Genomic DNA, 27028 nt, shown 5'->3' with positions numbered 1-27028 from the left:
CTAGGCACATCCTGCCTCCTTGCTGGCTCCTATTGGAGAAGTGCTTATTTCTGGTTCTATGTCCTTTAGGTAGGGTATCTGAGTCCTTTTGGTGGGACACCATCTAGCTCCTTCCCTCTATGTCTATTGTCTGTCCTTGTTGCACCAAGCTGTCCATGGATGTCAATGTATGTCTGGGTTGTGCTTCTTGTTGCTTGAATGTTTTGTGTTTCATGTTTAAAAGAAAAAATGGTGAAAACTTTAAATGCTGGTTGATTCCCCCTTGATTTAGTTTTAAGTCCTTTCAAGAAAGGAACAAATAAATAAAACAGTTTCAATTGACCTTTGGAGCCCAGCATCCTAGATAACTGGTTATCTCTGGTGTTAACTGTCATGTGTGTCTCTGACTGAATCCTGCCTCAATGGAGGAATGTAGCTAGGAGCCTAGGTCTGTCCACTGGGGAAGCTCCCCAGGGGGCTGGCTCAATGTCTACACTAGCTGGCCTTAAAGGTGCCAGCAGCTTCAAAGCTTCTATGGTAATGGAGCTGTTAGCTGTTTCTCTTAGAGAAATCTTTGACTGTGATATTTGGAATCAACAGGTAACAAGGTGCTTCTTTTAAAATGACAGCTAAAGAAGTAAAAATGGTGTTTGATCTAAGTACTAAAGATATGTGTAGTCACTTCATTTTTTTCTGTTTGGTTTTAAATATATAATAAGCTTTACATGTCTTGGCTATAGGTGACTGGCTTTTAAGTTATTGGGTATGGTTGAAAATTTGTAATATTTGTAATAGAATGTTGGCTTAAAAAAGGAGTCATTCGAGAAAACACGTGGCATGTGCCAACCCAGGGAAACAGGTCTAGATTGGGATAATATTTTAATATAACTCTTATCATGGAAACCGGACTTGTAAAAGAATTTAGGGCAATGTCTCTTTGGTGAGGTATTAGAGCCTGCAATATCGATCCTTCATATGCAAGGCTTGGCCGTCATACTTTATAGCATGAGGAATGGACTTGGTGTTTTGGAGAGACTGGATTTTGGAGGATAGTTTGGTGGAGGGTGAGTTTTGCTTTCCAAAGATATGGCTGTGCTCTGATGTTACAAGGGAAACTTAAAGATTGTGGCTAATGATTGCCAGTGTTACATTGACTACAGTTTACAGTCTGATCACAGACAGACCTCGGGATTCTAACTCACACATATTTGTGCTTAAGAAAAAATCAAACAGGTGGAGATTGTCACAAGGGTTGATGAGGCTATGGAACTTATAAGAGCATGACAGCCTGCTTCCTCCAACTGCTATTTCAAGAAATACATATAGAATTATTATAGATTTAAAAGGTTGGTCTTTTTTTTCTTTTCTTTTCTTTTTTTTTTTTTTTTTTTTTTTTGGTGCTGGGGACCGACCCAGGGCCTTGCTGCTCTACCACTGAGCTAAATTCCCAACCCCTAAGAGATTGTTTTTATACTGTTTCTTGCACTCTTGGGTTGTTGTGAAATATTTCATTTCTTGTGTTTCCTTGGGTTTTGTTTGACTTGACCATACATTTGTATGCCTTTTTGAAAGAAAAATGTACTAATTTTTATTTATTTTGGTGAATTGTTCTTTGGATGACTTTTGTCTGTGGTTCCTCTGAATGCAGTTCCAACGGTGGCCAGAGAGACACCAGATACTGAGTTATAAATGATGGTTAAGCACCCTGTAGGTCCTCAGAGTGAAGCCAGCAGGTTGCCCAGGTCGAACTCCAATTCTAGCTCCCAGTGCACCATGATGTGCTACAGCTTCTCTGCTTCCTCTTGCTCTTCCTTGGCCAGCAGCACCTCTGCATTCTGCCCCTCCATGGCTCTCGCTTGGGTCTCAGTTCCTCCCTCACTTTTGGGGATTTTAACTTTAAGAATGGACAGAAAGTTTACAATTTGATGTTTGCTCTATACCTGAGAAGCTTTTTTGCCAGGAAAAGGGAGTTTCCATTGCACAAAATGGGATGGTAAGACAGAGATTTCAGGAAAAAACATGGGTGAATATATTGAAACCATGACCCCTCTCAAGGCACACTCCATGAAACAACATACTCCAACTTGCATACATTTAAAGGTGAAGGAAAAAAATATTGGCCTCTGGGGAACAGTAACAACTGTAGAAATTGGACTATATGTCACATGCATGGACACTGGGTTTATACATTTCAGGAAGAAGAATATCCCTCATCCACGGTCTTTAGACCTTTGGCTGTTAACAAAGATGTTCTATCCATTTCAAGGTCTGATACAACTCTCCCTCTCCTCAGCAACTGAGTTGTAATGAAGGAGTGAGAACTCTGAAGCTCTGGAAGGAGAGTGAGCGAATGGGTGTTCCTGGCTCAAAAGTGAGTCTCTGGAAAAGCCACTGCAGAAACTGGTCAGTCTGGGTGGAGGTAGTTAGCAAGTAAGCTATGGCATTTCCCAGTGACATCACCGGTAGTGTCTTCCCTGGAAATTCTCTTGTATCCAAGAGACACTAGAATGTTCTGTGATGTCAGCAGTGTTGTGGTGACACCAACTGCCTGAGCGATTTCCCTTCATTTCCTAATGGGTTCCCGAGGAGGCATGTTCTCCAGGATCCTCAGTCTCTTTCGGAGGGACAATCATATCCATGCAGGCACCAGACCAAGGCAGAGGGAGGCCAGCCTTCTATCATGTTGGAGAAGAAGACGAATGGAAAGGTCCTTGAGGAGGTCAAGTGAGTACTGGGCAGGGCAAGGGGAGCTCCCTGGAGGAGGTTGGCTTGTGTTGGTCCTTCCAGGAGTAGGACATATGATTTAGAGCCTCAGTCTTCCTAATGGCTGACCCAGACACAATAATTTCTGATCATTAGTTTGACAGAAAACCAAGAACTGTTATATGTCAAGGGGCTTTCCTTGGATCTCTTTAGTGTCCTGGGCAGTGTCAAAGAATACCAGGATGAGCCTTTATAAGAATAACAAAGTGTCTCTTCCAGGATCGGCTGTTGAAACACTTCATTCTCAGCAGTGTCCTGTAGATTACTTGGGTAATTGATGCCAAGAGGGATACTCTCCTGGTCATATATCAAGGTCTCAGTTACTTTGTCCTTGAACACACATGATTAGGGATTCAAGATGTTAAGCAGTTTGAACTCAAGGACTTACCTGCCTCACATCAGACATTAGCTGAGAAGGTCCTCCAATTCTTCTTGTTTAGGCCAGCTTTAGAATTTCAGTGACAGAGGAATGGATTTAGGAGGTGTGGTCTATATCTATGATGGCATATGTCATCATATGGCTATGATGGTGGGAACAGGGAACTAGCTGAGTTCAGCTTAAAGATAGCTTTCTTGCTCTGTCAGGGATTCACTGTATCTGTAGAACTGTTCATCCTCAGACTTCTGTTTAGAGTAAGCATAGTTTTCCTTGACACTGTGTCCACATATATGCCTGTTTACTGGTGTTTATCTACCTACAGAGTTTGATCAGAAGGCATCGTCCCAACCCTCCACGACACCTGTTGAAGAGGAGAGAATGAAGCGTTTGGAGAACCTCAAAATTGCTCTCCAGAAGATGCAGAAGGAGAGAGATGAACTCAGGAGTATCCTGGCCGATTACCCGGGAAAGAATTTAAATGACAGGTAGTCACAATGCAAGTTCTGTTAAATCCACATTTCCTCACATCACAGTAGGCTACAACTCCAGGGTGTCCTCATGGTCAAAATCACTTTCCTGATTGCATCAGAATGTGAAGTTCAGATGGGAATGGGATGGTGGCACAGGCTATTTTAATTCCTACAAACGTAAATCATAGCCTGTGGCCTGAATCACAGTCTGGGAATGAGGGTATAGTGTGTGAGCTCTCATTGTGTGGTTTAAGGAGCCTGGACAGGTGTTGGCTTGTGGGAATTTCTAGGTGCTCTGATTATGACCAATCATTGTTGTAATTGACGTGGAGGTGCTTTGGGTTCAATAGGTCCTGTGAAGAGCTGGAGGGACCCAATCCCACTTGCTGCCTCACAGTGTGTGACTGGACTGACAACAGGGGATCATTGGTTTTCTCTGATTTTATTCATTGTATTTGGAGATAATGCCACATCCTTATATTTAATTGGCATTCTAATTGTATTTGAGAGAGAGAGAGAGAGTATGTGTTTTGAGTGAGTTTGTGTGTGTGTATGCATGTGTGAGTGTGTTTGTGTGTATCACTTAAGATCTGGGTATTCTATGTACTGATTTGGCCTGAGAATTGTCCTGTGTCAATTTCCATGGCATGATAATGATGAGGGTGAGAGCCTCACTGTGAGCAGTAGACCATTTCACATCTGCTCAGGTGGACGCACATGGGAATCTCCTGGTGCGTGTTATAAATTCTTTTCCCTGTAAATACTGTTCATGTTCCTTTGGGTTTTCATGTAGCAATAGATTCTATGATTGAGAATTGTTACCTAAGAACAGTAGAATAGTCTTCATGGGCTTAAGTTGGAGCCTGGATTGTGACACAGGGTCCTCAAGTGTTCTTGGCAAGCTAGTCTATTCCTTCAAACCCCCTCAGGGAGCTCAAGCAAATCAGCTCCCTCCTTCTGTTTCCTGGCACTGCTGTCTCCGTGTTCACAATAATAAACTTAATAAATATCAAATGACCCAGTACCAAGAAGCAAGGGCGTGGCATGTCCTAGGCTGGGGTAGTTCAGGATTCAGTCTGAATTCATGTAATTCTTGAATCCTTCATTCATAATGTTATTTCATCCTTGGACCATGCCTTACCACAGGAACAACTTTGAGTCTGAGATGCTCACGATGCAGCACCAGGAAGTGATGACCGACATGAAGAAAATGAGCGAGCAGGTCAATAGAGCTTTGGTCAAATGTACACACCTCACACTGGAAAATGACTGGTACTGGTGAGTAACTTACAAGGTTGTGACCCCAGCACTAGGCACAGCATGTGTCAGCCCATTCTTATCTTTGAAGTAAAGTGAGGATCAGGCTTTTTAGTGTTTGAAGCAGACCAGGAAGCCTGTGTCTAAGGAAGGCTCTAGGACACACAGGACACAGAAAGATTCTCCTCCAAGCGACATTCTAATAAAATGGACAAATAAGCACACATGGGGATTAAGTCCTCTTCTGGGAAAAACTTGAATCAATGGTGTCAGGTTTTTGAGTAGTGCCCTGAGTCTTCTGGAATGTGGCTCTTTTCTCCATTTCACCTGTCTCTAGGTCATGCTCCATGGCTACTGTGGACTTGGACTATAATCTTTGACTCTCTTTAGATCAGGACCCTAGAAGGAGTAATGGACTTGGAGATGTGGGAGGAAGTTGGAGACTGGCTGGGATTCACCATTTTTTCTTTGTGTCTCAGCCGCAGCTTCTGCCCCCTCCTAACTGAGTTGTTTGAGCTGAAGAACAATGCCCAGAGAGCACGGCATGAGAACAGGGAGCTTCTATGGGAACAGATTGCACTGGAAGAGTCTATTAAGGAAACAACAAGGTTCTGTGGGGAAGCCAGTATGAAAATCCGTGTAACAAGCAGCCTCAGGTAGGATGAATGAAGCATCAAGGGCAGGTTTTCCTGATATCTAAGCATAAACCAAGTCAAACCAGTTTAACCTTTCTCCACCTTATCCAGACACTCTCCTAGGTCTCATCCAGTTGTTCATCTCTTTGAACATTTACAAAACTTTCTGTGATGTTAGCTTCATGCAAGAAACTGGAGGATTGACAACCAAATCCTCCTGCTCAACTAGAAAATGCATTTCCTTAAGGGGGATCTGTTGATCACACACTGCACACTTACATGCCATTATGCTAGCGGGATGCCATGAGGTAGCCGTCTTTGTAGTGCACAGAACTGATTAGAGTTTAGTTCAATTGCCAAAAGAATGGCTCTCATTGTCAATTATGATGGGGCTTGTGGACTTTCTCTCCTTTTCCCCGTACATTGAAAATGGTCCCTTCTGCCTGTCCAAATCGTGGTTTCTAGTGACAGAGCTTGAGAAGCAGTTTGTCCGTCCTGTTTTATGTCAGTGTTTTAGTGTTCTTTCCTGTGGCTTATGTCCTGGAGCTGACTGGATGAACAGGGATGTAGGAAAGACTTCTCTCAGGGTGAGGGTTTGTGTGAGATATGTGAGGATTAGAGGGATATTTTTGTCCAGCTCTCTCAACCTAGTGTGCCCAAGAAGTGCATTCTCTACACAGGTTTACTCTATAAGGGAGGGATAGCAGTGTCTAAGCTCTCACTTGACACATTTCCTTTGCCTAATCTGTATTCAACAACTGTTCTTCCAGCCTGATGGCCTCCCCATTCTTTTCTGCTTCTCACTTATGATTTCTGTCTCTCTCTCTCTCTCTCTCTCTCTCTCTCTCTCTCTCTCTCTCTCTCTCTCTCTCTCTCTCCCTTCCCCTCTCCATCTCTCTCTGACTCTGTGTGTGTGGGGGGGTGTTTTTTTGTGTGTTTGTGTCTGTGGGCACATACATGTGTGATCATGTTTATGGCTATGATGCATATTGTACTTTGGAAGTTGTTTGTTTTAATTGTTTGTGATATGGGTGTCTTATATATAGAAGTGTGTGTATATGTGTGTTTTTTCACATGTGTGTGTGTGAACTCATCAAGTTTCTGAACACAGACACATATACATGTATTTATATATATATTGTATAAGTCTATATGTGCATATTTAGAAACATGTAAAAGTATACACACACACACACACACACACACACACACACACACAAACACTCTGAGAGAGAGAGAAGAAGAGAAAACCTAATCTTTCCAATTACATTTTAAACTGTTCTTAATGGGGTCTTGATCACTATTCAAACTATTTAAACTGGGAAAACTATTCATCAACATTGACATTACTTGGAGAAAAACTCAGGAATAGGGTACAGGGATGTGAGGAGAGGCTGCTGTGTGAAATCCATGTACCTGAGTGTGGAAACTGATGACTGAGGGCTCTTCTGCCTTCTTTGCTCTCGGTGTATAGTAACACTGGAAGGTCATGTGGCTTGTTGTGTCTTCTCAACATCCTGGTTATGTTAACCATTTCCTGCCACCACTTTCTTTACAGATTGGCCTAAACTTGGTTGAATATACCTTGGCTTTGGAGTTTGGCCTGGAATTTGTTATTTGAAAGATTAATTTGCTTAGAGTTGAATCTGCAGCACAAGATGTCCAGGAGTTATGCTGAGGTGGAATCACATCTTTGCCTCAGACAGAAACTTAGGCTCAAAATAGTCCAAAGCACTCACCCTGTGTTGTGTTGTGGCACTCTTAACCATTGTTATTCAAAATCATTTGATCTGAGTGAAAATCATCTGTAAGGAGGGTTTAGAACAGTGAGACCCTCAGACATTGCTGGAGGTGTCAAATGGGTAGCCCTGTGAGACACCATGTACAACTCTTGTGAAAGTTCAACCTTTTGACACAGCAATTCCAGAAGAAGAAGTAGGTGTGAGCAGAGAAACTGGGGCACATTAGTGTTGTAGGGGTTCACCTCAGAGCAGCCATGAAGTAAAATTATCCAGATGTCCATCAGTCAGAAAGTGAAAAGGTACAATGTTGTCCAGCCCTTCCATGGACTGTGGCTGAGTTTGATTATACCTGCCAGCATTTGGCTTTGAATTAGCCTTCTCTTACTCGAATTATATCTGATAGCATCCCAGTACAAGTTTTACCTTGGATTGTGGTTATGGAGATTTCCTAGCTGTTTGTGCTGGTAGTTTGGCTCCCCTGTCAGGTACTGTATGGTAAAGGGACCTCATATTGGAAAATGCAGCTCACTTTGCATGCACTGGGAAACAGTGAGCAGAGGACTGAAGAGGCTCACCTGCCCCCACCCAGTGCTCTGTTGCCTGAAATCAGCCTCTTGTGCACAGCCATGTGACCTTGCTAAGGAGGCTTGGCTAACAGGCCTAGATGTCACATTTCTAATTTCTGATTTTCATGGGAATACACTTTATTGGCTGAGCTGTCTTTAGGCTATGCTCACTGTGTACTTACCCCATTCCAGGTTTTTTTTTCTTATGCCACAATAGTAGACTGGGTGATCCCTTCTATTACCATTAACTGGGAAACTAACCACATTCTGCAAAATACTCTGCTTGTATGTGTGAACAAATATAATTGGGGGAGTTCAAAAGTGTGTATGTCTGGGTATCTGTCTGTGTCTGTATACATGCATGCCTCCATGGGCAATATAATCTTCTAATGACCAGGATGAGGAGAGCATGGAGGAAAGTCTGCAGGAGCCCCTGAATCAGCAAAAACTGGTCACTGAGCAAAAGGCCTTGTCTGAGAAGATGCAGCATCATTTCGGTGTCACTGAGATGATTTGAAAGCACAGGATGAGAGGACCCAAGTAGATTCCCTGTACTTATAAACTGTCTTATTGGGTGTGTGACTTTCTCCATAGTTCTCAGCATCTGTCAGCTAGGAGCAGATCAGAATATTATTCTTGTCCATTTTAAAAGACATTCCGTCCATGAAGTGTATGTGATCCATAGAGATTCTGGCTATTGTGTACTGATCCCTCCAGTCTGAGCTCTCTAGTATTATCTGAGCCCAGTGCCTTTAAGTCTCCCCACAAATAGTTTTACGATACCCATAAACAAAGGAGTGGTATAGTTTATTGTCTGCATGAATATGTGCTTTAGAGTTCAATGCCTACCCTCGGCAAGATTTCCATGCCGCATATTCTTGCCAAATATAATATCACTTCAGTGTGCATGTACTTCTTGCGATATTGTTTCTCTGGGTCTTTGCTGATATTGAGGTTGTCAAGTGGACCCCAGGCATATTCCTGCACTAGAGGAATAATAATAGTCTTCATTTCAGAGATGGCCGGGTTTCCAAGGCCTTCCTATTGTTTTCTAGGTTGTTCATATCTCTCCTCAACTGACATTTAACCATTGCTACATGATATTAAAATATAATGTATATGTATGATTGGATTTATCTGCTCTCCACTGTTCAATTTTTAGCAGTTTTAAAAGCTGAGAAAATATGCAGGCCTGTGGGATCTCTTCCCCTTCTCTCTTGGGCATGAGAGAATGACCTCAGATGAAAGATCATCCTGGATTATCCTGCTGAATTGTGCTGCTGTGTATGGGATAAGTGACATGGCAGGTCCTCACCAGGTCTTTTCCACCCCAAGGTCTGAACACTGCAGCAGAAGGTTTCCCAGGGCACAGAGCAGGACTACAGCTCTCAGAGACAGAACTGTCCACCAGGAGCACTGAGGGTGCAAAGATTGACACCACCTCCCCCATCTCAGTCCTTGTAACCATAGCAATCTTGGGCTGCATTTGAAAGACCTTGAGATGTGGCCTGGAACACGCCTCACGTTTAACCTTTTGACGACTTGTCCATCAACAACCAACCACCCGGAATGAGGCGTCTACATTCATCTTGAGGAGATTTTTACCATCTTACCTGCCGTTCTGCTGTGTTTGCAAGGCCAGCAACAGGCTGGAGTTATATGTTGAAAACTGTGTAGCAATTGAATGCTGACTAATTTACTTGTTATATTTGATATTTAGTTTGAAGTTTGGTTTTATGCATTTGGTTTTATTTGTTTAAGTTTGAAGTTTTGTTATTTATTTGTTAACTTTAGTTTTTTAATTAATATGCTATATTCCTAATGCTATATACATTGAACTCATTGACTCCCCACTTTAAAATGTTCTTGAATAAATTAATGCTTGCCTATAAATAAAAATGTGACCTTTAACCCTTCACTCACAAGACCGTCCTGAGTCGTCTGTGGTTCTTCCTCCTGTAACAGCACAAGTGTAAGGCAACAGTGGTGTTCTGCAAGTCTCATGCAGCTTAGGCTTCATCATCAGTTCACAGCCAGCCAGAGCTGCACAGGAACCTGTGCTCTTGATGTAGACAGTTTGTCATGCTCTGTGGAACCCACTTTCATGATGAAAAATATCCTTGCTTTATCCTTGTGCTCACAAATTTAGCTTCCTTTATAATGACAAACAAAGGAGAAACACAGAAGTATTTCTCTAATACCTTAGAGGAAATAAAATCATTCAGTATGGGAATATAGAAAGCGATCAGGACACATGGAGCTGTATGCCTCTGCATTCCTTTTAATACAGCATCGGATATGACTGCAGATTTATTGAATTCCAGCAATTTTTGAGGAACGAAACTTTTAAAATTTTTATTAGACACAGTTCTTTATTACATTTTAAACATTATTCCCCTCCCTTGTTTCCTTCCTTAAGCCCCCATTCCCTTCCCTCTCCCTACCCCATATGTGTATCCCCTATACATCCCCCTTATTGTTCACCACTATTCCCCTGCACTGCCCCTGGAACATTTTCTTTATTGTTTTGTTGGTTTGTTTGTTGTTATTCTTTTTCTCCCATTTTTATTAAATTGGGCATTTCTTATTTACATTTCAAATGTTATTCCTTTTCCCAGTTTCCTGTCCATCAGCCCCTTAGCCCCTCCCCTTCCCGTTCTAAATGGTTGTACCCTCCCCGTCCAACCCCCATTACTGCCCTCTCCAACATTCCCTACACTGGGGGTTCAACCTTGGTAGTACCAAGGGCTTCCCCTTCCACTGTTGCCCCAACAATGCTATTTACTGCTACCTACGCAGGGTCAGTCCATGTGTAGTCTTTGGGCAGTGGTTTGGTCCCTGGAAGCTCTGGTTGGTTCTTATGGGGTTGCAAGCCCCTTCAGCTCCTTCAGTCCTTTCCCTAATTCCTCCAATGGGTGTCCCATTCTCAGTTCAGTGGTTCGCTTCTGGCGTTTGACTCTGTATTTGACATGTTCTGGCTGTGTCTTTCAGGAGAGATCTATATCCGGTTCATGTCAGCATGCACTTCTTAGCTTCATCCATCTTATCAAGTTTTGGTGGAGATATAGATATAGATATAGATATAGATATAGATATAGATATAGATATAGATATAGATATAGATATAGATAGATAGATATAGATAGATATAGATATAGTAGATATATACATAGATAGATATGGACCACCTGTGGGGCAGGCTCTGAATGGCGTTCCTTCATTCTCTGCTCTAAAATTTGCCTCCCTATCCCCTCCTATGGATATTTTGTTCCCCCTTTAAAGAAGGAGTGAAGCATCCACATTTTCATCATCCTTCTTGAGTTTCATGTGGTTTGTGCCTTAGATCTTGTGTATTTCGAGTATAACCAAGAGGCGAGGATGCAAAAGAATCAAATGGATAGCTTGACGCCAGAGGTTGGTGGTGAACACCAGAGGGAAAGATCATTCTTCCAGAAACAATTGGCAGGTTTCTGGTAACTCAGCTTTACCAGACTACTTGTTTGGGTCCACAGAACTCTCTCAGTTGCCATCAGCAAGGTATGTTATACCCACATACACTGGACAGTGTAGAAGGAGATGTCAAAGCCAGATGTCACATTTACACCTATGTAAATAAAAAACAGAGATCATTTACCCAGAAGGATTGCATACAGGTAGCCAATGCTCTGATAAATTATGGGAACCTGAATTAACTGACACATGGCCTCCTAGAGTAAGATAAAAGTACCTGCTTGTTTTATTGATACCTTTTCTGGGTGAGTAGAAACTCACTACATCAGACTGAAACTGATCATAGAGCAACTAGAAAGCTCTGCTAGGAACTTTCCCGCTAATTTTGCCACTCACTAGGAATGCTGCCATATAATAGCCCAGCTCTCACGGCCAAAGCCTGTAAAGAACAGTCAAAGATTTATGCATAGTTTGGAGTCTTTGTTGTGCAGAATTCTGGGCAGGTGGAAATAATGAACAAGATGTTAAAGGAAACACTATGGAAACTTTCATTAGAGTCCAGGAAAGGTGGAAAGGCTCTTTTCTTATTTTGGGCCTGCTGTACTCCATACAAGGAGGGATTGAACCATAGAATATTATGTTTAGAATACACCCCCCATTGCTTCTAAGTCTTAGAGATCAGCACTTGGCAGAATTCTTCAACTATTTTATTCTTGAAATCCTGTCCGTCCAGTTCTCTGTAAAGTCTATTACTTTGACTATCAGAGAGACCCAGTGAACCTCTAAATCTATCAACAATATCCCCTAATTTGGACCTGGTGGTAGTGAAACTGCATGAGCCAAGTGGGCAACGAAAAGGACAATGAAAGCAATTTGCAAAGGACCTACGTGGTGATGTTTTACACTCTTACAGCTATGAGGTTAGGTGGAATTTTAACATGGATTCCTCACAACTAGGTCAAGAAGGTAGAAGCCACAGATGACAATGCCAAATAGACTCCCTCCAGAACTTCTGGACCTATTAACGTTGAGCTTTCACCTGACCTCAAGCCCTTCCACTCCCTGCCCAACCTCCTGGATCTTATGTTTGGCATGAATACAGGGTCATGGTCCAAACTCTAACACCGTCAGGCCTGTCCCTGGGAACTCAGGAAGGTGGACACTAGAGAAGTGACGTCTAATGGAACTGCAGAGGACCAATCTCCGTCCACGTTGTCCTTTGCTCACTGATATCTGGTTATTTTTTGGAGAAAGGATTTGAAAGTTTATCATTTGAAGTAGGTGCACAACATTTAACGTTGTATATTCACTGTGTAACTGGGTTCACTATGTTACCAAGATCATTGCAACAGAGGGATGCAAAACAGAGACTTTGTGAGTACACATCCATGAATATATGTAAAGAAAGACACCTTGGAAGGAATGCACAATAAGAAAATGAAATCAATATCCAATAAATTAAAGGTCTGGAGGGAAATACTGCCTTTTGGGAAACAGGAAAACCTAGGAAATGGGAATGTATGTCACAGGACTGGATCTGGGAATATAATTATTATGCAGTAGAATGTCTTCCATCACGTGTCCCTTGATCTTTTCTCCCCATGCCAGGCCCCTGACGCAATCTGCCCTTTCAGAGCATGAAACTACTAATGAAGCAAAGAGAAATCTCTAGCTTTAGAGGGAGGAGATATGGAAAGGGTTCCATTGTGTCACTGGAGAGCCTCCTGGAGATGGCACCTCAGAATCTGGTCACCATAAGGAAAGCTGGTTAGCAGGAGGCCCTGGCAGTTCCCAGTGACATCATCAGTGGACCCTTCCCTGAACAATCTCTTGTATCCAGGAGAGCCCTGGCATCTTCTGTGATGTCACAAGTGTTGTGGTGGCACCAACTGCCTGTGGGATGTTCCTTCAGTGTCTCTATGGTTCACTGATTGACCTGTTGTCCAGGCTAAGCCGGCCATTTGGGAGAAAGAACAAAGTGCATGAAGAGATGAGAGTTGGGGAGAAGGAAGCTGCCCTTCTGTCTTGTTGTAAAAAAGGAAGAAATAAATGGTCCACGGGAAAGCTCAGTGAGCTCTGGGCAATGGGTGAGGAGGTTCCTTGAGGAGAGAGCTTAAGCTGAGCGTTCCAGGTATGGAAATCTGGAGCCGGGAGCTTATAAGAAGCAGCTGGACTTCCCTGCTTGTTATGGTTCCTGGAAGTCAGAGACTTTACATCATTAATTTCTCTATTTCAGATGCCAGTTGTTGGGAAGGGCACCACTGTTTTCCTGAGAGCTCATGGCTTTTACTCCTTTTATCTAGAAGACAAAGGTCCTTAGGAAGAAGGGAGAGACTAGTGTGGTATCCTCGGCTCAGAGCTGACTCTTCCCCCTTTGGATTGGTTCAGTTTGTGTCTGACACTAATATCTGGGAGAGAGAAGACTTCTAGATGAGACCTCATCATCTCAGGCTTTCCACTAGAGTTATTCTGACTACCATTCCCTGATAGTGGTCCCCTTAGATTTCTGAGTCAACACGTGTGAGTGTCTTGCAGTTTTCTAGTGCAGTGAAGAACTGTTAGTCAGTGAACCAGAACCAGGACTGGCTCCTTCCTGACTTCTCTAGGTGTCCTGAGTAGTAAGTGGGTGTACTAAACGATCATGTTCTACCAATACAAGGCATCTATATCTACAGTCCTGGGGTCTAGAGAGATCTATCTGTGATTCTGGGCATCACCACAGCAAATGATTGCTGAAGGAGTTTGTAGCTTTCATCCTGGTTATGTACCACAGGCTAGGGTGTTCTGAAGCCAAGTCCCATCCTGTGCAGCTGTGAATAGGCCTGAGGAGGCTGTCTCCTTGGTTTTCTGAAGTATTACTAAGGGAGCCAGAGTAAATCAGCACCCACTGCTCAACAGAGCTCTGGGAATGTTGACATCCTCAGCTTCAGCTACATATTAAGCTAGGTCAAAAGATCACCTATCAGGTCCATTCTTAAATATCCTTCAGGGTGCTAGGGTTGGACTGTAATGAAGTAGTATGCAGGAGAGGTGCTGGCCCTCAGCTGCTCTATGTCAGTGTATGTGGGAAACACCTGAACTCTTCTATTACAGATCAGAGAGATGAGCTGCAATCACATTCAGTAGACTGTGTACATTCCTGGGCTTTGACTTTGACCATGCAGGTCTGTTGTTTCTCACTGCATTGTTCATGTGGCCAAGTTGTGGGAAAGTCCCACTCACAATTGTTTCCCATCCTCCGTCCTAGGATCTTAGATTTTAGCACAACACTTCACATCTTATCTTCTAGATCCACGGTCCTAACTTTACTTCAACATGCATGTCTCTATTATCTGTACACCGTGTGTGTGTGTGTGTGTGTGTGTGTGTGTGTGTGTGTGTGTGTGTGTGTGTGGTTAGTTTGCATACAACTTTAGGGAAACCTTGCCACTGAAATCCTCTAGGAGTCTATGTAAGTAATCTGTAAATTGTGGATCAGGCAAAATCCAAATGCTCTCCCGCAACGTGGCCTTCTAGAAAGAGTAGCATAAACTGCAATAAAAGGATATACTTGAAAGTAAAACTTGGAGGAAAGGCCCTGGCTTATCTACATTGTCACTGTGAACTGGGACATGGCTCTCTTGGCTTCTGTGCCCAGACATGAGGGCTCTGAAGCTATGCTGCCTCCTGTGGAACTGTGAGTGAGCTTGTGTCACACGAAGCATGTGAATGGAGTGAGAAGACAGTAGGGGGACATTGTGACACTGCCCCCCAATGGAGACATGGAAGTGTTGACAATCACAGTGGGTGAGTCTCAAGCTGCACTTTGAGACCCAGCCATGCTACGTTTCACCTGTCAGCTCACTTCCTGCACATCCACCACAGGCCAAGGGCAGGCTCAGATGAAGCTCTGTTGAAGACAGGTGCTGTCCCTTGTGAGCTGCGTCTCAGGGTATGCGGAAGACCATTCAGCCTCCTGTGATGTGGGAGATCAGAGTAGTAAGAGGCAGGCAAAGGGGACAGTTGTGTGTTTGTTTTTCTGTGCTACCATAACTACATCTTCCAGGCTAAGGATTTGCTCATGGAAGTCTGCTGTGTCACATGTGTAAAGGCCAAGCTGTCTGAAGTCTCAATAACACAACTGGCTCCAGGCTGCTTTCTCAGTCACTGGGATTTACACGCAGTCCTTCATACCTTGTCTTCTAGATCCACAAATTCTTGTCTGGCTTCATATGGACAAGGCACTTTATATGTCTTCTTACTAATAGTATGCTTTATAAGTGTGCTTATCCAGGGTGTTTTGTTATATATTTTAAGACTATTTTGAGTAGAATATTTCCCTGATTTCTTTCCCATAGTTGGTTTTTGGTATACAGGAAAGGTAATGAGTTTTGTGTGTTATTTTGCATTCTACTACTTTAATGAATGTATTTTCAGCTTTAAGAAACTTAATTTTTTAGAGACAAGTTGTCTCTATTTAGGATCACCTCTAACTAATTCATATTTGTCTTTGCATTTTAAGTATTTCAATCCACATTATTTTATTTTATATTTTCAGATGATTATGAGGGGAATTTTTCCCAGATTTTCTCATGGTATGATTTGGATTGGCATAAAGGAAGGCTAAGAAATTTTGTGTGTTCACATTGTATTGTGCTTTTATGAATGTATTTATCAGTCTTAAGAGATGGTGATATTGGGGTTGGGGATTTAGCTCCGCGGTAGAGCGCTTGCCTAGCGAGCCCAAGGCCCTGGGTTCGGTCCCCAGCTCCGAAAAAAAAAAGAAAAGGAAAAAAAAAAAGAGAGAGATGGTGATACATTTTTAGTTTTAAAAATAGTATCACGTGGGGGTTGGGGATTTAGCTCAGTGGTAGAGCGCTTGCCTAGGAAGCGCAAGGCCCTGGGTTCGGTCCCCAGCTCCGGAAAAAAAAAAAAAAAAAAAAAAAGAACAAAAATAGTATCACGTCATCTGCAAATGAAAAGATTTTGACTTCTTCGTTTTTCATTTGGGTTACCCAAGTTCACCACCCACCACTGATGCTTATTGTTATTTATTCCACTTTTCCTCTGGGTTTCTCTCTTGTCTCTTTTCATTGTTGCTACTCCCCCCACCCTTTGTCCATCCTTCCCTGCCTCTACCTAGGTCCCTCCATCCTTCTGCCTCTCATGATTATGTTCTTCCCCTTCTAAGTGGGTTCAAGCATCCACAATTTGGCCTTCTGACATGTTACCCTTCGTGTGATCAATGAATTGTATAGTGGGTCTTCTGAACTTTTGGGCTAACATCCATTTGTCACTAAATACATCCCATGTTATGTCCTTTTCGATCTCTGTTACTTCACTATTTTCCAATTCCATCCTTTTGCCTATGAAGTTCTTGGTGTATTCATCTTTGATACCCGAGAACTGTTCCTCTGTTTGAATAGAGCGCACTTTCTATATTCATTCCTCAGTTGAGTTGAGGTCTATCGTGGTTGTTTCCAGCATTTGACTAATATGAGTAAGGCTGCTATGAACATATTCATCCACACGTCCTTGTCATTTGTGGATCATGTTTGAGTATATGCGCTGAAGTGGGTGGTAAAGCTGGGTCTTCAGGTAAAGCTATTTGCAATGTTCCCTGATCCTCCACATTGATATCCAGAGTGGCTATACAGCTAGTAATCGCACCAGCAATGGAGGAGTGTTCCACTTTCTCTACATCCCAGCCCACTCTGCTGCTGCCTTAGTTTTTATCTTAGCCATTCTGATTGGTGTAATGAAGAATCACAGGTTCGTTTTGATTTGCCTTTTTCTGATAACTAAGGATGTCGAACATTTCTTGATGAGTTTCGTAGGCACTGAGATCCTCAGTTGAGAATTCCTGGTTTAGCTCTCTGACCCAGTGTAAAAGTCGGGTTATTTGTTACTCTGGGAGTTTACCTTTTTGAGTATTTTGTTTATTTTGAATTTTGGCACTCTCTCAGATGTAGGGTTGGTAAAACTCTTCTACGAATCTGTAGCTTGCTGTTTTGTCCTACTGGCAGTGTCCTTTGCTTTAAAGAAAGTTTTCAGATTGTTGAGATTTCATACATTTACTGTTGATCTTAGACCCTGACTCTTTGGTATTCTGTTCTGAAAACGTTCTCCTGTGCAAATGTGTTCTAGAAACTTTGTGACACTTTCCCTTCTACTAGCTTCTGCATGTTTGGTTTTATGTGGATTTCCTTGATTCACTTGGACTTGAACTGTGTAGAAAGAGAGAGAAATGGATCAATTGGCACTCAACTACATGCAGACCACCAGTTAGGGTAGCATCATTTCTTAAAATGCCTTCTTATGTTCAAAATTCTCAGTCATCAGGGAAATGCAAATCAAAATAACCCTGAGATTCCACCTCACACCAGTCAGAAAGGCTAAGATCAAAAACTCAGGTGTCAGCAGATGCTGCTGAGAATGCGGAGAAAGAGGAACACTCCTCCACTGTTGGTAGGATTGCAAACTGGATAACCTCTCTGGAAATCAGTCTGGAGGTTCCTCAAAAATTGAACATTGCACTGCCTGAGGACCCAGCTATACCTCTCCTGGGCATATACCCAAAAGATGCTCCAACATACAACAAAGACACATGCTCCACTATGTTCATAGCAGCCGTATTCATAAGGGCCAGAAGCTGGGAAAAACCCAGATGCCCTTCAACAGAGGAATGGATACAGAAAATGGGGTACATTTACACAGTGAATACTACTCAGCTATTAAGAACAATGACTTCATGGAAATCTTATGGCAATGGAAGGAACTAGAAAATATCATCCTGAGTGAGGTAACCCAATCACAAGAAAACCCACATGGTATGCACTCACTGATAAGTGGATATTAGCCCAAAATCTCAGATTACCCAAGATGCAATCCACAGACCACATGAAGCTCAAGAAGGATGACCAAAGTGTGGAAGCTTCAGTCCTTCTCAGAAGGGGGAACAAAAATACTCACAGGAGGAAGTGTGGAGATGAAGTCTGGAGCAGAGACTGAGGAAAGGCTACCCAGGGACTGCCCTAACTGGGGATCCAGCCTATATACATCCACCAGACCCAGACAATATTGGTGATGCCAAGAAGTATGAGCTGACAGGAGCCTGATATAGCTGTCTTCTGAAAGGCACTGCCAGAGCATGACAAATACAGAGGCGGATGTTTGGAGTCAACCATTGAACTGAGAACAATGGAGGACGCAGAGGAAGGATTGAAGGAGCTGAACGGGTTTGCAACCCCATAACAACAATAATACCAACCAACTACAGATCCAAGAGACTAAACCACCATTCAAATGGTACAAATGGACAGACCCAGGGCTCCAGCAGCATGTGTAGAAAAGGATTGGCTTGTTGGGCATCAATGAGAGAAGACGCCCTTGGTCCTGCGAAGGCTCTATGCCCCAGTGTAGAAGAATGTCAGGGCAGTGTGGCAGAAAGGGTTGGGTGGGTGGGAGAACACCCTCAGAGAAACAGGGTGAGGGGGATGGAGTAGGGGGGATATGGGTGTGAAACAGAGAAAGGCTGTAACATTTGAATGTAACTAAAAACATATAAAGAATAAAAAAATTTAAAAAGGCATAACAAATGCAAAAGATTGTGGTGCCATTCCATAGTCGTGATGTGTTTCTTCTGTGAGAGCATACTGGTTAACTCACTTCTCTATGACTGTCTTCTTATTTGAAAGTAAATAATGGGATCATCTGTGGAGTGGTTAGTAAGAATAAAAGCATTGCCTAACATGAATAGGTCCCTCCAGAGCGTGAGCTTAATATTCTAGGTATAGAGCAATTAGCTGTGGAGGGGGGATTAAAAACAAAAACCAAACAAAAAACAAGAACATCAACGATTAACATAAATTTTGAATCCTGGGATTAATGCGTGTGCTGACTTTGATCAGCTTTGTGGATGCTTCTAATAAACACACACGTCCTATCACAGTTCTAGCAGTCGCCAGCAGAGGGAGCTGTGAGGTAGTGTGTGCTTCTTCCTTTCCAAGACACCCCATGGCCTCAGGCCTGCATCCAGTGAGCTGGAACTAAGAGCAGCCTGGTTGAAACTCCTGCTGCCATGGCAGATTCGCAGGAACATTTTCCTTTGCCCACAAGGAGCCTGTGTGGAGGAGACCTCTTGGCGGGTCCTAAAGGACTCTGCATGTCCTATTCTACAGGGAGAAGCCCAGATAGGTCTTTGAGAAAGGTCAGTGAGTTGTTGGGGAAGTCTCTGATTGTGTGGCCGAGGGCCTGGAATGGCTGAGAGAATGGCTGCTTCCCTGAGGGCAAAGGATAGACCTCCTAGGGCTCTGACCTCCTACTTTATATTTTCACCTGATGGCTTATTATTCATATTTTCTTAATGGGATACGACTATGGTCTTGGTGAGCATCTTGTCTCTCTGATTCTCATTCAGTTCTTTGTTGTCACAGACTTTTTGAGCTTACTCCAGCCCCTGGGACTTATTCATACCTCCAAATTTCTCTGACTTTTGGGATTTCTAATATTTGTGGCAAAGTGAGTGACAAAAGCAATGAATAGCCTGGTGTTCAGTGCATATGGATCTGTGGGTGTATAGATACCATAAGCCTCTAGGATACACTCTAGGAAAGCAGCAGTGTGCTCTTAGGTCCCCTGTGTGACCTCACTTAACTTTGCCAATTTGTGGGCTTCTATTCTGCTGCTCTCAGAAATGGAAACTCCTGGAATAGATGTATAGTGTCCCATTACCTTTGTCATTCTTAGGATATTAGTGGGAGTAAGTTTGATTGAAATATACTCTCAAGAACATTATCCAAATCAGTGCTTCTTGTGTGCTGTCTACATGAAGTACCAAGTTCACAGACAGATCTGCATGAACTTCCCAAAGCCAGCAAATTGGAGCATGAAGAAAGCCCAAGGCATCCATTACCAGCATCCTCAGCACCTGCCCCAGGATGGGTAAATTGGATTTGGTGGAAGAAGGGATCTACTGTGATAGCTGGCCCTCATACACCCAGAGAAGAATATACTAGGAGAGTTGGGGAAGGATTGTGGGAGAGAGTAACCGGGTGTCAGGGGGCAGTGAGCAGCATGCAATGTGAATAAGTAAAATATGTATAAATAAAAAATAAAATAAAGTTCTTTAACAAAATGGGACACAGTGTAATGTTGTAGTGACTCTACTATGTTTACACTAGCGAACACTTTAACAACTAGGGTGACTAGACATGATAAAGTAGGATGCCTTTGTCACTTACAAATACTATTTACACAGCAAAGATAAATGCACGACTTGCAGCCCAAAGATCAATTGTTTCCAGCACATCTATGTGACTCTCCTTCCCTTTATCAGGACTCTGGAGGCCTCTGTTCATCCAGGTCTCACGGATCATCCAAAAGGCAGTCCCTTACCAGCTCTGGTCAAGTGCCCTTGTGCTCTTGGTAGACCTCTGCTCAGGCTGCAGAGGCACTGAAGGGCAGCCTTTTCCATGCGTGGGAAGCCATTATTTCAGCCTTTCCAGACTCTCTGCTACTCAACTGGAGACTTCTGCAGAGGCCTGTCAATCTCAAAACCAGAAGCTTGTCAATCCAAAACCCTAGGATGCCATCCTGCACTCATGATGCATTGATTACCTGAGACCATACACGTTAACTCTCTTCTTCATGCCTGTTTTCCTTCTTTGAAAGTAAATAATGTGATCATGTGTGGTGTGGGTGGTAAGAGCAAAATCTTTACCATGAAGAATAGGGCCATGAAGAGTGTGGACTTAACATTCTAGGTACAGAGCAAATAGAGGGAATTACCAAAGAAAACAACAGGAATTCTAACAACAATTGCAAAAAAAAGAAGAGAAAAAAGAAAAAAAACTTTATGGGTGCTGGGATTAAAGGCATGTATCAACTCTGACCAGCATTGTAGGTATTTCCAATGAAATATTAAAAAACAAACAACCCGATTATTCTTTTAGCAATTGCAGCAGAGAAGACTGTGAGAGATCATGTGCTGCTACCACCATGCTATGATTCTGTAGCAACAACTTCCTTGGTGATAGGAGCCTGTATGCAGCAGGCCCCTTGGTGGGCCTGTCATCTCAAAAAAAGATGCTTCAGTCATCCAAAAGATTGGACTCCAGTATACTTCAGGCCAGGAAAGAAGCCAGCTACCATGGGTGAAAGAAGAAAGGAAAAATTACATTGGAAAAATATGTGCCTTATTTGGAAGAAATGACCCTAAACTTCTGAAGCATCCATCATCTCCACTCCTCTGTTTTGAGCTTTGTATAGCGATGTTGTCCAACTCCAGGTGGGAGTCAGAGGCAGAGCCCTTCCCAGAAAAGACAGACGTGATTTTCACTCTTACGTCTGTGAGGGTAGGAGGCGTCATAGCACAGATTGAGCGCACCTAGGAGAAGAACACAGACGCCACACATGACAATGCCAAATGGACTTTCCCCTGAACTTATGGACCCACTAAAATTGAGGCTTAACCTGACCTCAGGCCCTTCGACTCCCTGCCCATCCCGCTGATTCTTATGTTTGCTATGAGTAAAGTATCAAGGGGCAACCCCCGATATCCTCATGCCTGGACTTGGAAATTAAGGAAGACAGATATTGGAGAAGTGATGGCTGTCGGGCTACAATGTAGGAACACGCAGTCCAGGTTGACCTTTACTCACTGATGACCAATTTAATTGTCTGGCTATATTTGAGAAAGGGATGATGTCCTACTTAATATGTAAAAGAAGGTATAGAAATCTAATATTTTATATTTGTCCTCAAGTTGATCCCCTATTTTCCCAAAAAAAGGGAGTTTTTATTGCAAAAAGTAGGATTATTAACATTGACTTTGTGAAATACATGGACGTGTATGTTGAAATAGTCCTGGCTATCAAGGAATGCACAATAAGCAAATATTATTCAGGTTTTATAAAAGTAAAATTATAGGAGAAATATATTGGCCTCTAGGAAACAGGGAAACTTTGGGAATTGGACTGTATGTATGTGCATTGTCTCAGGTGTAGATTTATTATTGAGAGAAATCTCCCTCATTTGTGGTCCCTAGAGATTTGGGTACTAACAAAAATCTCTTATCCAATTCAGGGTTGTAACCAACTCTCCCCATCAAAAGCATTGATGACATCCGATGAAGCAGACAGAAATATCTAACTTTGGAGGAGAAGTTGTCAAAGGATATTCCCTGGGTCACAAGAGAGGCTGCAGAAAAGGGCCCCATAGAAATTGGTTGCTTTTGGGAGAGCTGGGTAGCAGGTAGGCCATAAAACTTCCCAGTGACATAATCAGTAATCTCTTCCTTGGACAATCTCTTGTATCTAAGAGAGCACTAGAATCTTCTGTGACGTCACCAGTGTTGTGGTGACACCAACTGCCTGTGGGATTCCCTCAGTGCGTTTTGGGTTCACAAACAGGCATGTTTCAACAGCTGCTCAAGCTCATTCAGAAGGAGAGGGGAGACCAAGGAGAGACCAGACCGAGGCAGAAGAAAGCTGGCCTTCTGTCTTGTAAGTACGGAAGAATGAAATCATTCTGGGGAATGCACAGTGAGTACTGGGTAGAGTTGGGGAACTTCCTCCAGGAGGCAGGTTTGAGCTGTGCCTTTCAGGAGTAGTCCTTACAGGCAGGAGCCTTGGAATTTGTCAATTGCAGACCAAGAGTCAAGAGTCCTGATGATTAATTTGACAGAGAGCCAGGAATTGGCAGGCCTGCAGCTTCTTTTCTATGAGCTTTTTAATTTCTACTGCCAAGGAATGCCAGGAGGAAGCCCTATGAGGATAACAATGTGCCCGTTCATTTTTGGGTGCTGAAGCACTTCATCCTCTAGATTACTGTAGGTTACTAAGTCTGTGATGACAACAACAAGGAAGGATGAACCCCCTAGTCATGAATTGAGGTCGCAGACACTTTAATCTTGAACACACGATTAGGGTTTGATGGTGCTGTGAACTCCAGGATTGACCTGCTCCACAACTGATATCTGCTGACAATGTCCCAAATCTTTATGTCTGAGGTAGATTCTATCTTTCAGTATGAGGGATCATGTAATAGTGAGTGAGGCTTATGTATGGCAATGGAGGTTGGGAAGAGGGAAATAGCTTAAGAGTCCACATTAGAGATAGCTTTTCTTCTCTTTCAGGGATTCAACAAGTCTCCAGCCTTTCCTCTTCCTCAACCTCCTTTTTGAGATTCAGAATGGTCTTTTCTACCCATGGGCTATCAAATATGTACATTCACTTGTGTTTATCTATCTACAGGGTTTATTCAGAAGGCATCATCAGAAAATTTCATCAGTAACCATGAAAAGCGTATAAAGAAATTGGAGGAACTAAAATCTGAAATCCAGAAGTGTAAAATCGAGCGGGATGAACTTTCTCGAATCCTGGACCTTTATGTCAATGATGGTTTGAACTACAGGTAGTCATTATGCCCTGTAACCTATTGACTGTCTTGTGCTCTCTCTGCTAAGCCAAGATTTCCTCACATCCAGAAAGTGTTTCACCTCTCATCCTGGACTTTAAGGAGCCTTGGCGGGTGCTGGCCTGTGAGAGAAGCTCGGTGCTGTGTGTTTAGGGTCAACCTCTCTTGTACTTGACCCTGATCTCCTTGGAGTTGGATTGGATTTTTTCAACAGCTGGAAGGACCTGGTCACACTTGCTGCATCTAAGTGTGTGAATGAAATGCCTGAATGTCCTCACTCTTACTCTGATTTTGGTCGTTATACACTGATTCTATGGCACCTCCACGATAAAGTTGGCATTCTAATTATGTTTGTATATGGGTTGGTATGTACGTATGGATGTGAAAGTATTTGTGTGTGTTTTGCTCAGGATCAGGGAGTCTGGGACCTTTGATTGGGTCTGAGGATTTGTTTGATGAACGGTTTGCAGGTCATGATAGTGATGAGTCCGTGGAGGCCGTCATTGATCAACAGAGCACTTTGCTCCTTCTGTTTACCTTGCTGCAAATAGGGCTCTCCTGAGGGGAGGAGGTGTTATGAATCCTCTTCCCTGTAAAAAGTAGTTACGGCCTCTGGGAGTCATGTAACAAGGATTGAGAATCCCTGCTTTCAAAACAAGAGAAATGTCATCACATCTTTCTGTTGGACCCAAGGCTATGGCACAGACTGGAGGAAACATCTTATACTTCTTACACAACTGTTCAATTCCTTCATGCTGACCTGGCTAGATCTTGAAGGTCAGCTCCCTCCATTTGGTCCCCTGGCTCTGCCGTCCAATGCCCAGGATAATTAGTTTAACCAGCACCATTGGAAGGAGCAAGTTTGTGTTATATAAATGGACTTGGGTAGTCCAGAGAACACTCTGATTTCACTTATTTATTTATTTATTTATTTATTTATTTATTTATTTATTTATTTATTTATTTTCCTGCTTTGAACTTTCTTTTCTTTTTTTAACTATCCAAGGATGTTTTATTGTGACCTAGAAAAGGTCACTGTGGGAATAAATTCTTGGCACTTGTTATTCCCAAACATGCAGCTCTTAGGCTTTCCCCCTCCTATACAGAGGGTCTTTATAGGACCGTATCTCACCAGCCTTTTAAGGAGCCCTTATTTCAAAACAAATGCATGCTGATTTGCAGAGAAATATTTTCTATAGGAGAGTGATGGTTTGAGTCTCACTGTTGTGTTTTTGCTGTGGTCTTTGAGTTTTCCACTTTCTTCCCTAGCCCCCATTCCTTGAATTTGAATTTTTTATTGGGTATTTTTTATTTACACTTCATCTAATTGTGAAATCATGAGTTCAGACAGTTATTTGTTCCTTGGGTCATGTTCTAACACAGGCTGAGTGTTGAATTGCCAATGCTTAAATCCCAACATGAGATGAGAATGATGGATATGCATAAGATGACCAACTGGATAAGTGATGCCATGGAGAAGTACAAGGAGCTCACGCAAGAGAACAATTCCTACCGGTGAGTCACTGACAGAAAGGAGACCACAGCACTAGGTGGGGAATACTTCTGTCCAGCTATGACTTTGAAAAAAGATCTGTGATCCATGAGAAACACGTGGAAAGTTTGTATAGCTGCTGGGTCTTCTATCATCCCTCAGAGGGGATTGGCCCTCTACCTGCCAATGGTTTTAGAATACCATGAACACATAAGCACCCATATGCACCATTTCCTCTGCTTTGATGTGCACATACCCTCTTAGTGTCAGGATTTTCTGAAGTACTTTGATTCCCATGGAGTGCGGACTCGGGATTTGACCTGCCTCTAATTGGTGCTAACATGCAAACTGTGGCTCTAGTCTGGAGATGCCTGGGGATGGGGCCCTTGAAGGGATGATTGTACTTGCAGGAGTGGCAGGCAAACAGAAACTGCCTGGGATTTACCATTATTTGTTTTTGATTCAGCATCAGAAACTTCCACCTCCTGAATGAACGCAATGAATTGAAGAAGAATGTAAGGATTCTGATGAATGAGAACAGAAAACTGCTGGTGGAGCAGACTGAACTGCAAGCATCCTGTGAGGAGGGAAAGAGGTTGTGTGAGGAGGCCAGCAAGACCATCTACACCGCAGATATTGGATCCTTGTGTCCTGTTACTTTTGAGTAAATCGAATGTATCCTTGTGAATCAAACAGTGATCTCGAACTCGTCACTCTTAAGAACCTTCTTTATTGAAGTGTGATATAACCATCTGAAATCCCACAGCTCTCAGGCAGAGATGGATCTCTGCATTCTCACAGGGATTGGGCATCATAATTACTTCCCAGTCAGACTGAGATACAAAGACAATTGTACTTTCAGTGTAGATTGTGTGTCCAACTCTGAATACCAACTTCATGATGAAAAAATTTATCAATGCTGTATCCTTATCAAATATTTAGCGACCGCTAAAATATACTCTTTTGTAGATGAGAGTGTTGAACATATTAATGGAATATCCATCAGGCTTTCTGTAGTATCTCCCAGGAAATAAAACAATATTATAGGGAGTATAGAAGCAGTCATGAAACAGAATTGCTTGCTTTTGGTTTCCTTCAAACATGATATCAATTGTAACTGCACAGAAGAGACAATAAAGACCTTTCAGGGGATAGGGTTTTTATGGTTGGTTGTTTTCTTGTTCTTGATTAGGATGATGACTTTTGTTCTTGACAATGTACTATGTTCCACTTGGGATTTCAACTCAAGCAGACCACATAGTTTACAATTCAGTTTCTAGATTTCTTTAAAAGCTGGACAAAATACCCAGGCAAAGGTGCCCTATGAGTTTTCTCCTTTGTTTTTCCCTCCTTTGGGTGCTTTTGTTTTTGTTTATTTTTGTTGTTGATTTATTTTATATTTATGAGTGTTTTGCCTTCTGTAGGTCTGTGCATGCTATTCCCCAAAGGCCAGAAGAGGTCACTGTGTTTCACCTGGAACTTAAGTGACAGAGGATTGTTAGGTGCCCTGCATGTCTTTTGAGAAACAAATTCTCAAATGATGAGCCATCTCTCCAGCCCCTACCGTGGACGTTTGTCCTTCATCGTGTTCCTTACTAGTTGCAATGGATCATACCTGAACAAAGTGTTTCTTCAGATATGTAGGGACACATTTATGGGGTCTGCATGCTAATTATCTAGACTTCCAGGCATCTATGTGAAGTTTTTAGTTAGGGTTTCACTGCTCTGAACAGATACCATGACTAAGACAAATGTTATAAAGGGCAGCATTTAATTGGAGCTACTTAAAGGTTCAGATCTTCAGTTCTTTATCATCAAGGTGGGAGCCTGGCAGCATCTAAGCAGATATGGTGCTGTAGGAGCTGAGAGTTCTACATCTTCATGTGATGTTTGCGAGCA

At 42.7% G+C, this 27028-nt stretch overlaps 2 protein-coding genes across 8 annotated transcripts in view; both read left to right on the top strand.

Annotated features, from left to right (window-relative positions):
• The first annotated feature begins 677 nt into the window (after positions 1-677).
• Positions 678-27028, top strand: part of LOC148000684 (disks large homolog 5-like) — a 132931-nt gene continuing 106580 nt past the window's right edge. Inside the window, exons 1-6 of one of the 5 annotated variants that reach the window (XR_015638624.1) lie at positions 678-2703; positions 3444-3606; positions 4738-4869; positions 5328-5504; positions 8189-8331; positions 9127-9713. Coding sequence is in view for 3 of the 5 variants with exons in the window: in XM_087586923.1 (XP_087443049.1) it covers positions 2553-2703; positions 3444-3606; positions 4738-4869; positions 5328-5504; positions 9127-9211 (708 nt within the window). In the remaining 2 variants the exon portion in view is untranslated. Of the gene's footprint in view, positions 2704-3443; positions 3607-4737; positions 4870-5327; positions 5505-8188; positions 8332-8953; positions 9715-27028 lie in introns of those variants that run through there. The other 4 variants (XM_087586925.1, XM_087586923.1, XM_087586924.1 and 1 more) reach the window with 4 other exon arrangements.
• LOC148000687 (disks large homolog 5-like) lies at positions 13106-26280 on the top strand. 3 transcript variants are annotated; one of them, XM_087586930.1, is made up of 6 exons: positions 13106-13372; positions 22306-22473; positions 22646-22724; positions 23475-23634; positions 25021-25152; positions 25596-26280. In XM_087586930.1, exons 5-6 carry the CDS (start codon positions 25040-25042, stop codon positions 25795-25797), a joined length of 315 nt encoding a protein of 104 aa, XP_087443056.1. In that variant the 5' UTR covers positions 13106-13372; positions 22306-22473; positions 22646-22724; positions 23475-23634; positions 25021-25039; the 3' UTR covers positions 25798-26280. The 3 variants fall into 3 exon arrangements, with proteins under 3 accessions (XP_087443056.1, XP_087443055.1, XP_087443057.1); XM_087586929.1 differs by having other exon boundaries at positions 13152-13372; positions 22632-22724; XM_087586931.1 differs by lacking the exon at positions 22306-22473 and having other exon boundaries at positions 13163-13372.

Source organism: Rattus norvegicus, chromosome 15 (genome assembly GCF_021556685.1).
Source record: "Rattus norvegicus strain SHRSP/BbbUtx chromosome 15, alternate assembly SHRSP_T2T, whole genome shotgun sequence".
Lineage (NCBI taxonomy): Eukaryota > Metazoa > Chordata > Mammalia > Rodentia > Muridae > Rattus > Rattus norvegicus.
Note: the sequence above shows the minus strand (reverse complement) of the source record. Positions and strands in the feature narration are given on the sequence as shown.